The sequence below is a fragment of the Alligator sinensis genome, unplaced genomic scaffold (assembly GCF_000455745.1).
Source record: "Alligator sinensis unplaced genomic scaffold, ASM45574v1 scaffold915_1, whole genome shotgun sequence".
Classification (NCBI taxonomy): Eukaryota; Metazoa; Chordata; order Crocodylia; family Alligatoridae; genus Alligator; species Alligator sinensis.
The window spans coordinates 10,576-26,193 of NW_005842597.1; the positions used below are offsets into that span (position 1 = coordinate 10,576).

Genomic DNA, 15,618 nt, shown 5'->3' on the forward strand with positions numbered 1-15,618 from the left:
TCTTTCCCTGGCTCCCAGGCCAACTTGGTAGTGCAGGTGTCTGCCCTTTTCTTCCTCTCTCTCACCCTCTCCCTCTGTCCCTGGCTGGGGCCTCAGCCCTGTTGGGCTCCAGCCTGCCTTACTTTACTGCCCCCAGCCCATCTGGTCTTCAGCCCTCTCCCAGGCCTCCTCCTGGTGCAGGCTGCCATCTACCTCCACTTCCAAAACCAACAAGAAAATAGAAAAGGAAAAAAAAGTGGGAAAAATTTGCAGGATGCTAGGCACTCTGCACTGCAGCCTCTGTACCCCCTTCCTCTTCCCCTCCCCACACCCCAACAGCTGTCTCAGTCCACCTGGTGTTACTAACAAATAAGCAAGGGAAAAAAGAAAAGACAAAAAAAATCATCCCTGTATCAGGTCCACATATTCAGTCCTCAGGGCATGCCTACTTCCCCAGGCACTCCCTGGGCCAACATAAACAGTCCTCAGACTTCTCGGTGCGCTCCGTCCCCCAGAACTGCTCCAGAGGCAGCATAAAGAGTTTCCCGTCCTCTTGGGCAGCAGCTCCCAATGCTATGGGAGCTGCTGCCCAAGCAGCCAACCATGCTATGTTGGCTAGCACTATGGAAGAAAGAGACTTGGGGGTCGTCATTGACCACAAGATGAACATGAGCCTGCAATGTGATGCGGCGGCTAGTAAAGTGACCAAAACGCTGGCTTGCATCCATAGATGCTTCTCAAGCAAAACCCGGGGCATCATTCTCCCCCTGTACTCGGCCTTAGTGAGGCCGCAGCTGGAGTACTGTGTCCAGTTTTGGGCTCCACAATTCAAAAAGGATGTGGAGAAGCTTGACAGAGTCCAGAGAAGAGCCACGCGCATGATCAGAGGTCAGGGAAGCAGACCCTACGATGACAGGCTGAGAGCCCTGAGGCTCTTTAGCCTGAAAAAGCGCAGGCTCAGGGCTGATCTGATGGCCACCTACAAGTTTATCAGGGGTGACCACCAGCATCTGGGGGAACGTTTGTTCACCAGAGCGCCCCAAGGGATGACGAGGTCGAATGGTCACAAACTACTTCAAGATCATTTCAGGCTGGACATAAGGAAGAACTTCTTTACTGTCCGAGCCCCCAAGGTCTGGAACAGCCTGCCACCGGAGGTGGTTCAAGCGCCTTCATTGAACACCTTCAAGATGAAACTGGATGCTTATCTTGCTGGGATCCTATGACCCCAGCTGACTTCCTGCCCTTTGGGCGGGGGGGCTGGACTCGATGATCTTCCGAGGTCCCTTCCAGCCCTGATGTCTATGAAATCTATGAAAACCTCAATGAACTCAAGTTTGTAATATTTTAAGTTATTTTGTTTCTATACATCTGCACAGATGTTTGATTACTGCTTTGGTTTTCTTAACAGCCCTCTCTGTAAATAGTCACAAGTGTGTCAACAGGCACCTGGACTCTGATACTTTAAAATGAAATGCCCTGGCCCACAGCCCAGGTCTGCCATATCATAAGAAGCCCGTACGTGTGTTTAATATTTGGTGGAAGGGAATGCTGAACACATCTCTGTGTAGATATGAACATGCCTACATAAATCTTTTACTTTGCCATCACATTCAAAACTTAAATCTTGGTGGTGCGTCCATCATTTTTAGGTTCCAGCATTATTCTTTTTTTATGATGGTTTGTAGGAGATGGTTACTGCGTGATGTGGGGGATAGGGGCCTTTGATCAAATAATAAACAGATTATTAAAAATAAATCTAGTCATAGATAATTCATAAACAGGAAGAGAGGCAAAGTTCATAGAACAGATAGCCTGCTTTGACCAGTCCATTCCACTTACATTCTTAGGTCTGTAGATTTTCATTAACACAGCTAAAAAGAGATCATGGAGCTGGTCTTGCATAAGTTCTCACTTTGTTGTGGTATTAGTAACAGTTTGTATATAAACTCTATTATCATAAATGAAGTATAAAAACATACTCTGAGGACATCTACCTCTAAGTCAGTGAGCTTTTCATGAAGTATTCTCCATTACATACCATACCACTCACACGGTCACATGCACAGGTATTACAAAAAAACCAAAATAATTTCTATTATTAAAGCTAAGTGTGTTTTCCCGCCTGCCAACGTAAACTTAGCCCAGAAGAATGCAAGAAAGAACTCGAGTAGGTACAACATTATGAAGTGAAGAACATCCAGTGACCTGACTACTCCAACACAATAATTTATTATAATCCCTTAATGCAGGAAAAGACATTCCTACCTCTTCATATGTGTCGACGTCACAGTAAACGTCTGTGTTGGGAATCTGACCAAGGATTCTGTATTGTGGACTGGAGGGAAATGGAAGCAAAAGGTCACATCTTACAAATCACAGAATGGAAAAGAAAAGCAAGCATTAAAAATAGGTTTTGATCTGTACTAAATGTGGTTATTGTACACTGGCACCAAAGAAATGTGTTCTGAGATTTTGGTGCAATTTGCAGTTAAGAACATAGTAGAGAGTTCATCTGGTGACTAAACAATTACTAAAACAGTCTGTTTGAATAAGAAGGTCACTGTGAAGCAGTAACACTGTCAGATAATCTCTAGCTGAAATGAGCAGGCTAAATGGTGCAACTCACCAGCACAAGTTTCTTCCAACAAGTTACAGAGGTAAGTTCTCTTCTGGTTTAAACTGGTGCAGCATCGCTAACTGCCATGGAGTTATGTTAGGTCACACCAGCAGAGAAAGTGGGCCAGTTGCAGAGGATCATCTGACTCTCAACTGGAAGGGCTGGAAGAGGAACACTTGCAGATCCCAAGGAAGTGATATCACACATTCTTTGCCAGCAATGACCTGACAGTCCTTTATCAGGCAACATAGGAGCAGGTGTCTAGAAGGGACCACCTTAGTCACTGAGTCCAGTTCTATGCAGTGAGAGGCAACCATGTAATAGAGCAGGAGATCAATGTGCCACCAGTGTTTTGGTCCTTATAATGGCAGGACATTTGTTACGTAAATTATGCTCAGAGAATCCTAGGAAGTGGACCATGCCCCAGGTTACATTCAGAAGGGAAAAGCCCACAATGATCACTGCCAATCTGACCTGAGGGAAAATTATTTCTTGATCCTGAATCTAACGATCAATTTAACATTGAGCATGTGAGAAAGACCCACCAGCCAGGCACCTGCAATATCTCTCAGAATAACTAGAAGAACCAGTGTTATCTATCCATTCATTCTTCTAGCTTGAATCACGGTCTGTCAGGGCATCCCTGGTCACAATTGGCCAGAAAACAAAGACATTTTTGTTTCACAAAATACTTTGAGGTTTCAGAATATGGTCGCATTCCAAACTGGAATTAAACCGAGACCTTTAGACCTTGATCCAAGTGACAGCCTTAAACATTCAGCTACTGCTGTAGCATCTCTTTCTCTCCTCTATATCTTTTAATGAAAAGCCTTCCCGACCAAAGCTTTGTTGAGACTGATACATGCCTATAAACAATTTCCATCTTGATGAATCAGCAATTTTTTACACAAATTCCCACCAGCTCCACTTCCATCAAACACTCAGCCAGTGGCAGCACATGACATGACTTCTGCTTAATCAGGACAGTATTTGCGTGCAGTCCATTTTAGGGGAATGCACCTGACCAATGCCAGTTAAGCTAAGCATTAAACAGGATTGAAATGCTGAGCTCAAGGGCTTTAATATAAAAATCATCAAAAACAGATGTAGAGAGGATTAAAATACATTAAATACAAAATCTGCTGTTTAGTTTTGGGATTTCATTTCACCACTGATTTTTGACACACTTGATCTGGGGTCTTCCATGGAAATTCTGTTCTTGAAAAAACAGGACTGGTCCCTTGATCAGGACCAAAGGACTCCCTGTATGACCCCATCAAGAGTCTACCATGCTGATGAAAGTGGAACAAGTTCTAGTTATTTCTACCCATTTAAAAAACAGAAACAAAGAGTCCAAGCAGAACATTTTGAGAGAGAGAGGCAGTCTGACCTTTGTGTTCGGTAGATAATGGTTATCATTGCAAATGCCACAGCGGTAAGCAAGCCGTAATCTAGTCCCAGGAAAACAGAGGCCAGAAAAGCTATAACCCAGATGGCCTAAATGGCAAACAAAAGGCTTGTATTAAAATATATTAAGTGCTTTGTTAACATGACTCATGTTCCTATGTAGGTGATACCACAGTTCAAGATTAAGTCATATTTTAACCTTTCTGCTACCTATCCCCTGAAATACTACCCTATCCCCTGAAAGGGGCACATACATTGCCTTGCATGTTTGTATCATAATTTGGAAAGTGACTTGTCAGTAAAAATACTGACTCATTTTCTTCTAAAACACATTCATTATAGGGCAGAAATTCAACCTGTTATGCACCTGGTCATGTACAAATGACTGATGTGATGGGTCTGCATGTAGATCCAGCAAATATTAATATTGTATTGAATACTCAGGATGATCTTACATTATTTACACAGATAATGATTAAGTGTCCAATATCATCCAAATGCACTCGGAGGGCAAGGATGGACAAAGGACTCAGGTACAGTATCATCTGTCCCCGTTCTCTGTCCTCAGAGGAGATGAATCATAATGCCAGATTCAAAATGGATTAGAAAAAATTCTTGGAGGAAAAGTGTATCATTAGCTATTGTGCATGGGAGCTGGGGATACAGCCTCTGAATCAGAACTTTCTAGACCCTAAATGCTGGAGGCTGCAAGTGGGAAAGGAACAGTGGAAAAACCCTGGTCATACTCAGTTCACTCTGCCTTCAGCACCCATTCTCTGCCACTTGCCACTGGGCAAGATGGATCTACGTTCTGACCCAGTACATGACAGCACTTATGTTCTTATGCCACCTGAGTGACAGGGAATCAGGAAAGGCCAGGGGACTGGGGACAGGAAACAGGAAGTGAGGAGAAGCTTACAGCTCACTATGGAAGGAGGGAGGTCTGTGACTTCATATGGTGTCTCTCTCATACTCAGGGTCTCCCTTGGAGCAAGTCTGAGCCAGCAAAGTCAGTGCTGAATGGTTTGTCACATTCATGTGGCATCTGTCAGACTGGCTTGCATCACAGCTCACCACTGGCTGACTTGACACAGGTGCTTTGCACCGGAGGAGTCTCAGCCCCACAGTTGTTACGTACATCCAAGGATGGCTCCTACCCAGTTTTGGGTCTCCAATCCTGCACAATGGGCACACAACCAAATGGTCTCAGGCACACCTCTAACTCTCACTAGCAAAAAGAGGGAATACTCCCCAGCAGCCACTGCTGTGCTACCCAACTGCACAGCCCTGGCTCAGGGCCGGGTAACAATTTAACCAGCTACCAGTACATCAAAGAGCTGGTGGGGCTTCTTGTGTGTCATTCCCAGCCCTGAGCTACTGTCAGGTCTGGTGGTAAAGGAGGGGACTCAGTAAGGAGACTTATTATCCTTTTTACTTTGGGACACCTGTAGGAACCAAGGTTTCTATTCATGTTCAAACAGGCCTCTAGCATGTTTTCTGTAGTACTGTGAAGACCTGTTTCTACCTACAGCTGAACATTTTCAATGCTTGTTGAGAGGCAGTCTGCCATTGACAAGTTTGATCACCAATAGACCATTTTCCCAATATACCTGAAGCTGTAACTTCATCTGTACTACGCCTGCTTGTAAAGTCTCTACTCTTCTGTCTGGTCTAGGAGAAGTGAACCCTTGCTTTTTTAAAAAGTAGGAATAGAAAACACTGAAACATGCATCCTGTCACATATTATTCACTTACCAGTTCGATCTTACTGGTTCTCCAGAAATGTGGTATGTCGGCAAACTGTTTAAACATTCCTTTCAGATTCACCATCACAATCGCAGCCAGCACCGTCTAGGAACATATTGTGTGACAGTTCAATTTTACCCTTGGAAACTGTCATTGAAAAACAGCTTTAAGGCATTCTAAAAGCCTGCATTTGTACAACTCACACTGTTGAAGGGAATTCCCCTGAAAGTCTGTTAAATGCTTGTTTCCTTTCATAAACATCATTTTGGGTAATTCTCTGAGGGTATCTGAGGGTAATGTTGCCTGGAAGTGACTTCTGTCACTGCAGAATATGCATACTCCCAAGTATTAATTCAAATAAAGTTGTAGAAATCCCACACTACCTTATGTCCATTCCCATGAGCAACTATTTAAACATACCTATTAGTTATTAAGTAGAAAATATAAATCAGTGGGTTGTATAATCACCCACACTTGATCCATTTCAACAGCCTGTTTCTCCCTTGAGCTCTCATTCCTGAACTCTGATGTCCCATATATAGCAGAAGTATTGAATGGACTAATATTTTCATTTCTCAGGAGGAAATGTGTCATCTACACTGGCTTGGATGGAAAACAAAGTGAGTGTTCCAGCTCCTTTGCTCCTGGCTTTATATTACAGCATAACTTAAATCAATAAACTGAAATGGAGCATGAGGGCCCAAAAGCTACAAGCTGCTGAACACTTCCTCAGATCCCAGGGACCTTAACCGGAGTTCACTCCTTGCAATACTAAAACCTCTACTGGTTCACTCATTCAGATACAGATTATACAGTGGTTAGGCACTGGCTAACTGATTCCTGCTCTGAAATGCATAACATCTGTAAGGAGAGTTCCCATACCTGTGGTAGCGGTTCAAAGAGGTAACCAATAGCCACAATGACTAAAAGCACCATGATCGAGGATAGTGTACCTGCAACCTGAACAAAGGATAGAAGGAATAACATTTCTGAAGACTGAAAATGGTGCAAAGTCACAAGCACCACCTGGATTTAACACCCCTCCCCCCACAGTGGAGTTTTCAAAATAACGGTCATTCAGGTGAATTCCTACCCCTCCTTTCTGCTCCATCGGTTTTTTAATTTTCAAATATTATCTGTGCTTCCACCACGACCCTGGCCAAAACAGAATACCGTGGAGAAATGCTGTTCACTCTTTCTGACTCAACCCAAGCAGGAAGTCCTGGAAATCTTATAAAGCAAAAGGCTCCAGTTCTAGACCCTGAGATTGCAAGTCTTGTTTGGCTTAATCATTTGGATCTACTCACTTGCGTTTTTCCACCAGTGCTTTCTTGAACAAGGCTTCGAGACATCGAGCAAGTGACTGGGAAGCTCTGGAAAAAGGATCCTACGGAGTTACATATTCCCAAGGCAATGAGTTCCTATTCATATGAGAAAGCAAACCAAAAAAAATAAAATCCATATGAAACAGTTCCACAAAAGATGGTGAAGGCTACTTCTGTCTACTGCTCTAACAACATCTGATTATAACACCCCTACTAAGGCTATTAACCTTGCTCTGATGGATCACACACAAAGACACATGTTGATTCACACTGAATCACCCATTAAACAATATCTGGAGATGTAAAGGGTTGTTTTTCATCTTTTACATGGTGCAATGATGAGTCATGACTTGAATTATAAAGTGGTAAACATGTACAGTTACATAATTGTCTGTTTCCAGGATTCTTCTACCTCTGGGTTAACTTTATGACTAGCACTGAGATGATATGGAAAACCTTTTTATTTTATAACACTCTGATAAAGAATAAAATATTATCTGTAACTGTTTATTAGAAGCTATGAAGTATAGAATACTGATTAATGAAGCTAAACACATCAGGGAAAAATCCATGGTTGGCAGGACAAGGATGAATATATTAAGGATATCAGCTGTGAGCAAAGTAATGGAAAAGCTGATAAACAATTTCACTAATAAATAATTAAAGGTTAGGAATATAATTAACATCAATTAACATGGTTTTAGGGAAAACAGAACATGTCAGAGAAACCTGATTTTATTCTCTGATGAGCTGTCAAGTTGTGTTGATAAAAGTATCTGTATTGATTTAATATAATTAGTATTTTTGTAAGATGTTTGACTTAGTACATCAAGCCTCTTGACATTTTGTTTAAAAATTAGCACTATACAGTATCAATAAAGCACAGGCTAAATAGAACACATAATGCTAACAGAGCTAAATAAGTTGTTCATAGAGAATCATCATTAATGGGAACATTTTTAGTTGGGTTCCCTGGGGACTGGTACTAGGCTTGATGTTATTTAATGCTCTTATTGATTATCTGGAAGTCAATATAAAATCAACACTGATACAGAGTGCAGATGACACAAAGACAGAAAGTAGTCAGAGATAAAGAGGACACAGCATTTGGGCCAATTCATGCATACAGCCAAACGTATGCATGCGTATAACCCAATGTTATACATCTACGAATATAGAATGAGATACTGCATCTTGCAGAATGTAATGATGCTGCAAAAATTAAGGGGTCACAGTGGGCAAGTCTGTCCACATGAGTCACATTCTAGGTCCAAAAGGGCTAATATGATTGTTAGCAGCAAAAACAGGGGGGTAGATCAGGAGCAGAGAAATGATTTGGCTGTATAACATACTATTGAGCCAAAACTAAAATGTTGTGCTCATTTCTGGTTCCCCTGTTTGAAAAAGGACTTTGAAAAATTGGCTGTGGTGCAGAGCCATAAACTGTGTCAAGTGAGGGAGAAAATGTCTTGCAACAAATATCTAAAGAGCCCCATCTATTTAGTATAACAAAAAGATAGCTAAAGCAGTGATTTAAATTACTGTGAATAAGTATCTTTTACAATGGAGGAAAATTCTGGCTATTAAAGGACACTTTAATTTAGCAGAGAAAGGCATAACAAGGGCCAGTGTTTGGAAGCTGAAACTAGCCAGATTTGGATTAGAAATTAGGAACAAATTATTAAAAGCAAGAATAATTAGTCTCCAGAGCAAAACTACCAACTGAACCATTAGATTCTCCATCTCCCAGCATCTTTAGAATCAAGACTGGATGGGTTTCTGGAAGAGGCACTCTATCTAAATTCAAGTTTTTGAATTTAACATAAGAGTACACAGGTGAAATGCAATGCCTGGTGATACATACAAATCAGACTGGATGAACTAATGGTTCATTCTGGCTTCCAGCTCTGTGATACTAGGAATAAAAAGTATGGCAAAACAGAGAAATCTTCTATTGTGTTTGGAGCCTGCTAGCTCAGGGTGGAATCCAAGCCCTGCTGTGGCTACAGTTCTACTTTAAGTCAATGAGCCTGGGGTTTAACCTAAGGATTCTGAGGAAATGTCAGTAGGTTCCAGAGAGAGGAGTCCTGCCCTAAGAGTAGCCCTTATCCTAAGAAGCTGAAGCAAGAGGGCCTCAACAGATTAAGAGAATCAGCACAGAACTTGCAGGCCAGGAGGAAGTGAGGCTAAAGTGGTTTTAATTTATCTTTGTGCCCTTCTGAACCTGGGCTATTTTAAGTTGGAGAAGCCCCACGGTGACTCAGACAACTCTGCGGCCCATTTAAATTACAATCATGTCAAGGGCCTCAGCTTTGCCTAGAAACTCTGAAGTGCTGTGACCCCAACTATTGCCACAACAGGGCTTGGATTCCACCCTGTGCCAGCAGGGTCCAGTGTAACCTTATGCACAGCCTGGTCAACCCATGTCATGCACTGAATGTCAAAACTGATGAGGGATCCTCAGAGATCTTGGCTTCCACAGACTTAGGGGATGTTTTCATGCATGGGGACTGAGGCTTTCTGGCCCCTTTTTGCTTTCATGGTCCTCTCAGCAATCAGGCTATAAATTAAGGGACCGAGAGACTCCCATTATCTTAAAGGACTTTGGGCCAAGCTCTTGGTTTATAAAGTGCTTCTATGGATATTTTTGTGTTAAAGTTACCTGATTTCCATCAACAGTGTAACCATGTTTAAGTGCAAAGATTTTGGCCATTGATACAGCCATGGAAAAGCCAACAATTGCTATTGCTATTGCATCTATAAATACTTGTTGGATGATTCCCATATCAGGTATTGCCGGGGCCCGTAATCTAGAAGATGAAATGACAAAGTTATTGTAATACAATGGACTTGCGAGTTGCAAAAAAATATAATTTGAATAAGGATAATTCAGGATAGTTCATTGACCTTACCCTTTAGGGATATTCCCAACAATATGCACTCCATAGGTGTCAGAAAGATTCATTCCGGCTGAAACTCCAGTACCAATTATTACCTAAACAGCATACATGAAACTCATCAGGAGATATATGGAATATTTATATGCAGACCTATATATTTATACAAATGGGCTGAAAATGGAGACTCCACTCTGAAGAGCTAACAAAATGAATCAGAACCAACTTACCACAATGATCTCCATAGGAATAGGAACTGGTAACTTGTTCTTAAAACGCACATTGATTTCCTTGCCAATTAGTAGCAAAACAATGCACGTTAATCCAACAACTAAGGCTGCAATGTTGGTGTCTGTGATGTTTGAAAACACAGCATATATACTCTGCAAGACAATACAATGAAAATAAATTACTGGTATGCAGCTGCTTTATAGCCCTTCTCAGAAAGTGGCCATTGGGGTACGATGACATGCACTATGATTTATCTGAATTACTACACAGTAATGAAACAAGACCCTCACATTTTAAAGGAAATAAAGAGGATTTCCTTCACTTTGATTATTTTTACTTTTAGCAAGAAATATCAAACAGGAGTGTGAAAATGGAGCCAGTACTAATCCACATATGGAGGCACATATATATTTATTATGTACCTTTTAGGACCAAAAGTTGCAATATCAGACTTTGTATAGAATGGACAAGAATATTAAGCAAAACTTAATCATGGATAAAAATTAAGCAATGGATAAATAAGTCCCCACTAACCATATAACATAGCCTTGAACTTTTCACATATATTTGATGCTGACAGCTAATGAAGTACAGTAATTAGCTTGCCCCTTTCGATATCCTCTAACACTCTCTGGCAAGTCATATCAGTTTAAAGCTGCATAATCAGTGTTAAAGTTATACAGCTGCTGACACAACCAAAAAGGTTACCATGGCAATAGATTCCTTTTGGTTGGGTAAAAGAGATCTTGCAAAGTTGTTGATGAATTTATCCAAAAAAAAATCTAATTTTTTAAAGTTAAAAATGCTTTTAAAGGAAGTATTGCCTTGAAATGTGAATCACATTAGATAAAAGACATGCCTACAAGAAAAAGCAAGCTCCAAGACTTCCTTAAATTATAAAACAGATCCTGTGCTTTGAAGAAAGCATTCTTTCTTTTACCATTTTTTTTAAAGTTAGGCTAGTGACACACATTATTACATCAGAGCTGGTTTCAGACCTTGGTTCAGTCCCTGGTCCCAGCTGACAGTCAGTTGATTGTGGGCACCTGGCTTTCAACATGCTCCCTGTACACCCCTGCCTGAGGAACTGGCACCTGTCATAGGGATGTGCAGGCAGCAGATCATGCCTCTGCCCCAGTGCTGTCCCACCCTGTGATCCTGATTCCAGCCCTGGCCCTAGCCCCGCCTGCCTGCCCACCCATCCCACTCCTGGATGTCCCTCCCCACAGCCCCATCCTGTCTGCCCAGCCCCATGCCATGCCTGCGTGAGTCCTAGGCCATTTTTCATGGAGACCCCACTTACCCACTCCATCCAGTGCCCCTGGCGGTGGGTGCAGCATGGATGGGCTGGGGTGCTTGGGCAGCGGGGCCGGGTCTGGCAGCAGTGGAAGAGGCTGGCAGCTGGAAGCAGTCACCACTGAGGGGGATGCTGGGAAGCAAGTTCAGACCCACTGTGCACCAAGGGGCAGTAGGACTGACTGCACATGGCTGGGCCAGGAGGGGCTGAGGGACCCACCACAGGCTGGATAAAATCCCTTGGTGAGCGAGATCAGGCCTGCAGGATGTATTTTGCCCATCCCTAGAATAGCTTTTAGGTATATTGCCCCAGAATATAATACACAACCTGTTTTTGAAAAAAAATATTTTTCCAGAGTTATGGCTGCATAGAGCAGGGACAGAGCCTAATCTTCAACAGACTCATCGTCCTTTTCCTGCTTAACTAAAGCTCAAACCCTAGCTTCTGATGAAGACTGGGCTCCACAGGTAGATATATAATTCTGAAAAGAGCTAGATAGTTGTGAAATAGGAGGAGAGAGACAAGAAGCAGCCGGCAGACAGCAAAACTGCCCTAAGAAAGGTTAACTTGATTAGTGGAACATCAAGACCATTAAAAAGGAGAGACTATTGTTAACACCTCTGCAGTGAAGAACAATGAGCCATAAGTCAAATGATTCCCTCAGCTGCCTGAATAGTAGTGCCACAGCTGCTGCATTGTGGAGCTGGAATCAAAGCATGGTGCTTCTATTCTGGGCAAAAATCAGCTTCCTCACTTAATACATACATTCCAATCTTGGGGGTCTGATTTTGGGGGAAAAGGTTTGTGTTGTACGTGAGATAATACACTATATATGGATTCTTGGAGAAGACAATTAGGGTACATGCAGTATTGGGTCAGCTAATGTTATGAAACATCAATACTAATATCAAGTAGCAACACCTTACACTTATATAGTACCTACCAAAAATCCAAAAACTTTCAGTTTCCATCACAGAAATACACAGAAACTTTAAATAGTTATCTCTGTGGTAACAGAGTGTAACTATTTAAAGAGTATAACTATTTAACAGTATCCAGAAACATGACAATCTATAAAGAAAACTACTTATTGCTTAAATTAATTTCATATGTAATGATCAGAGCTGAGACCTGGCCAGGGTATGGGGCAAAGAGTCTACGTTCATAATGTGTGCTATGAGATCACTAGCAATGTATTTACTGTCATGCCCTTAGGTTTTAAATGTCAAAGAACAGCATCTCCAATGGCATGGTGGCCCTTAGAACCACAATTACCTGTGGACAGTGGACGCCTGGCAGGGAGAATTATTTACCAAACCAATAAAACAGGCTTCATGCAATATCCTGGGATTTGCTGCAGGTGTCCCTTCCAGTTACTGGCTCAGCTGGACTATGGAAGTTGATACAACTGCAGTTTGGGATGGTAAAGTACAGTTTCAGGATACTGCACCATTAGATATTTCATATTTACCTTCATTTCTGGACCCTCCCACAGTAAAATGTCCTTTAATTGGTGCTTAAAATCTAAGGTTTTTTTCTTTTTTAAACAGGCCGTCCTGGGGAAAGACTGATGTCTAGACTCAGAACATGTTTTTGAGAGAATTACTTACATATAAAACTGAAAGGGCTCCGCTGTATCGTTTAGTCTTAACTCCAAGCAGATACTTTAACTGGGAGGTAAAGACATGAACCGCTGCAGCAGTTGTGAACCCTCGTACTAAGGGCTCCGTTAGGTAGATGGCTACAAATCCAAACCGAAGGAGACCTAAACACAGCTAGTGAAGAACAAAAAAATCAAGTTACATGACTCATCAGTGCATTCATTCCATTGTAACTTGAAAGTTGGCATGATGCAGGACACAAAGGAGATGAGATTCCTGCCTGTCCCTCACAGAGCAAACCAGAACCAGTTCAGGGAAATTTGGGCACTGCCTTAAACCCAATTTCTCTTTGCAAAGCTCAAAGATCACTAGGCAACTATCTTCCTAGCCAGCAGCAGAGTGCCCCAGCCAAAGGCAAGATGCCAGGAGAAATGACCCTGTTTCCAGGGTATTGCCCCAAACTTCATTCAGGGGTGAAGTTTACTAGAAACAACTTGTACCTCTCACTGTGCAAAGCAGAGTACAAACATTAATATTTTATTACTGGGGAAACCTGCCGCAATGCTGGACCCCCTACATAACTAGAAGTCTGGCAGCTTCTTCTAAACTTGCCTCCTCTGGCAAAGAACACCTTACCTGTATGATCCCTGAAAGCAAGGCAAGAGTCACAGCCACCTGCACCCTCAGGTCATCTCTAATTTCAGTGCTGTTGGTGGAATTAGACTCCAGAATATCAAATCTTTCATCAGGAACTTCTCTTACTGCAACTGCACCAACCATCATACTGATCACTGCAAATGTGCCTGGAATGAGAGAGAGAGAAAAACAGGCTCCCATTCTGAAACAAAACTCCTTGATTTTAGTAGGGTTTCTTATATAGGAGATTACCTCGGATTTGTACAGTGTGTGGAGTTAACCGCATGAACTATTTTAGAGTTTCAAACAGCAAAGGACAATAGTATGTATATTGAATAACCCCTCCTGTGGCAGGCAAATAGTTATCGTTCTTTCCTCCAGTCACTCTCTGCATCTGTGAATTGGTCCTAAGCAACACAGCTAGTTGTCAAGACAGCTGAACACATGGCTCAGGAGTTGTTCCAAGTGCTTGCTGCTAAACCCAATCCTTTAAAACATGCTGCTTCTATTCTTCCCTACGCAGATTGAATAAATTAACAGTGAAAACATTTTGCTAGCATTGGAGAACATGAAAAAATAACAACTTAAGAATTTCAATTTGATTGAAGACAAAAGACACCAAATTCTCAACTTATTTTAAATCAAATTACCAAGAACTTCAATTGCAGAAGAAGAGATATACCTATTGATATATGTCGGGAGGTCCCAAAAAATGTATACAGAAAAACAGGATAAAATGAAGAATATAGGCCAAATACCGGGGGAACAGCTGCCAGTAAAGCATAGGCTAGACCTAAAAAACACAATGAGAGAGAGGTACATACGTTAGGGAACAACAGAACAGGTCCACTTCAGACAAAAACTACTTCAACCTCCAACTGCACACTGACTGTTAAAATAAAGGTAACACACATATAAAATGTCAAAATTGTCATGTGCATAGAACATTCTACAAAGATACATTGTACGTTTAAATTTTCTCTCATGGAAGAAGCAATAAGTTTTTAATACATGCTTTGTGATGCCTTCATTCATCACCCACCTGACAGGTTTCACAGAAGATCAAAATTTTTCTGTTTACCTGTCACTCCTCACATATGATTTCCTTTGTTCACCCAATTTAATGTACATACAAGACACTATTAATTTACATTCATGCAACCCTGTTGGAATCAGTGGAACTGCACTATAGTGCAAATCAGCACAACAGTTAGCCTAAATATAACAAATGTAGGCAAGTGTTGACTTTGGTCAATAAAACCCAGCATTGCTTATAACTTGGAGGAACTCCCCTATCTCTGTATTTCTGCTACTGCTGCAGTTAAGGACAACTAGGAAAGCCTGAGCAACTAGTCTGGGGAAATCTACCATTATAGTAGCCTTATTTAGAGGAGTTGCCCTGGTTCTTGCAATGATGGACACACTGGCCTGGATTATTACTCCAGCAACTTGAACCTCTGAGCAGGTCTGAAAAACATGTCAGAAAGATACTGGTGATCACCTGAAGACAGACAGCATGGCCTATTCCATCAGTGGAGCTGCACCAGTATTAGCTTGACAGTGAATTTGGACCCTTTCCTCCCCCCCAAACACAGTGTGGCCAGGGTATGGCCCCTGTCTTAGAGACATTACTATATTTCGAGTAAGAGGCCAGGATTTTTTGGAGGTGATATCTTTTACTGGACCACCAGCCTGGTTGGAATAAAGTGAGATAAGTGGGGAAGCTGCCAACACGAAGGGCAGCAGCTAAGATGGCAGCTGCTCCCTCCACCGCTGACCGCTGCCTTTCGTATGGTCCTGCCCCTCTCCATCAATAAGCAGCAAGAGGCAGGATTGCCAGGGCCCCTTGGCCAATCAGTGTGGGGGGGGGGGGGGGCGG

At 42.1% G+C, this 15,618-nt stretch overlaps 1 protein-coding gene across 4 annotated transcripts in view; it reads right to left on the reverse strand.

Moving 5' to 3' along the window:
* Positions 1–15,618, reverse strand: part of SLC26A5 (solute carrier family 26 member 5) — a 32,525-nt gene that overhangs the window by 9,227 nt on the left and 7,680 nt on the right. The window contains exons 1-12 of one of the 4 annotated variants that reach the window (XM_025214717.1): positions 14,422–14,493; positions 13,992–14,254; positions 13,740–13,906; positions 13,113–13,277; positions 10,205–10,357; positions 9,990–10,072; positions 9,740–9,887; positions 7,060–7,173; positions 6,635–6,712; positions 5,762–5,857; positions 3,990–4,096; positions 2,248–2,317 (exon numbers count right to left, since the gene is read on the reverse strand). In XM_025214717.1, the coding sequence (XP_025070502.1) occupies positions 2,248–2,317; positions 3,990–4,096; positions 5,762–5,857; positions 6,635–6,712; positions 7,060–7,173; positions 9,740–9,887; positions 9,990–10,072; positions 10,205–10,357; positions 13,113–13,277; positions 13,740–13,906; positions 13,992–14,025 (1,215 nt within the window). In that variant the 5' untranslated portion in view covers positions 14,026–14,254; positions 14,422–14,493. Of the gene's footprint in view, positions 1–2,247; positions 2,318–3,989; positions 4,097–4,931; positions 5,184–5,761; positions 5,858–6,634; positions 6,713–7,059; positions 7,174–9,739; positions 9,888–9,989; positions 10,073–10,204; positions 10,358–13,112; positions 13,278–13,739; positions 13,907–13,991; positions 14,255–14,389; positions 14,533–15,618 lie in introns of those variants that run through there. The other 3 variants (XM_025214715.1, XM_025214716.1, XM_025214718.1) reach the window with 3 other exon arrangements.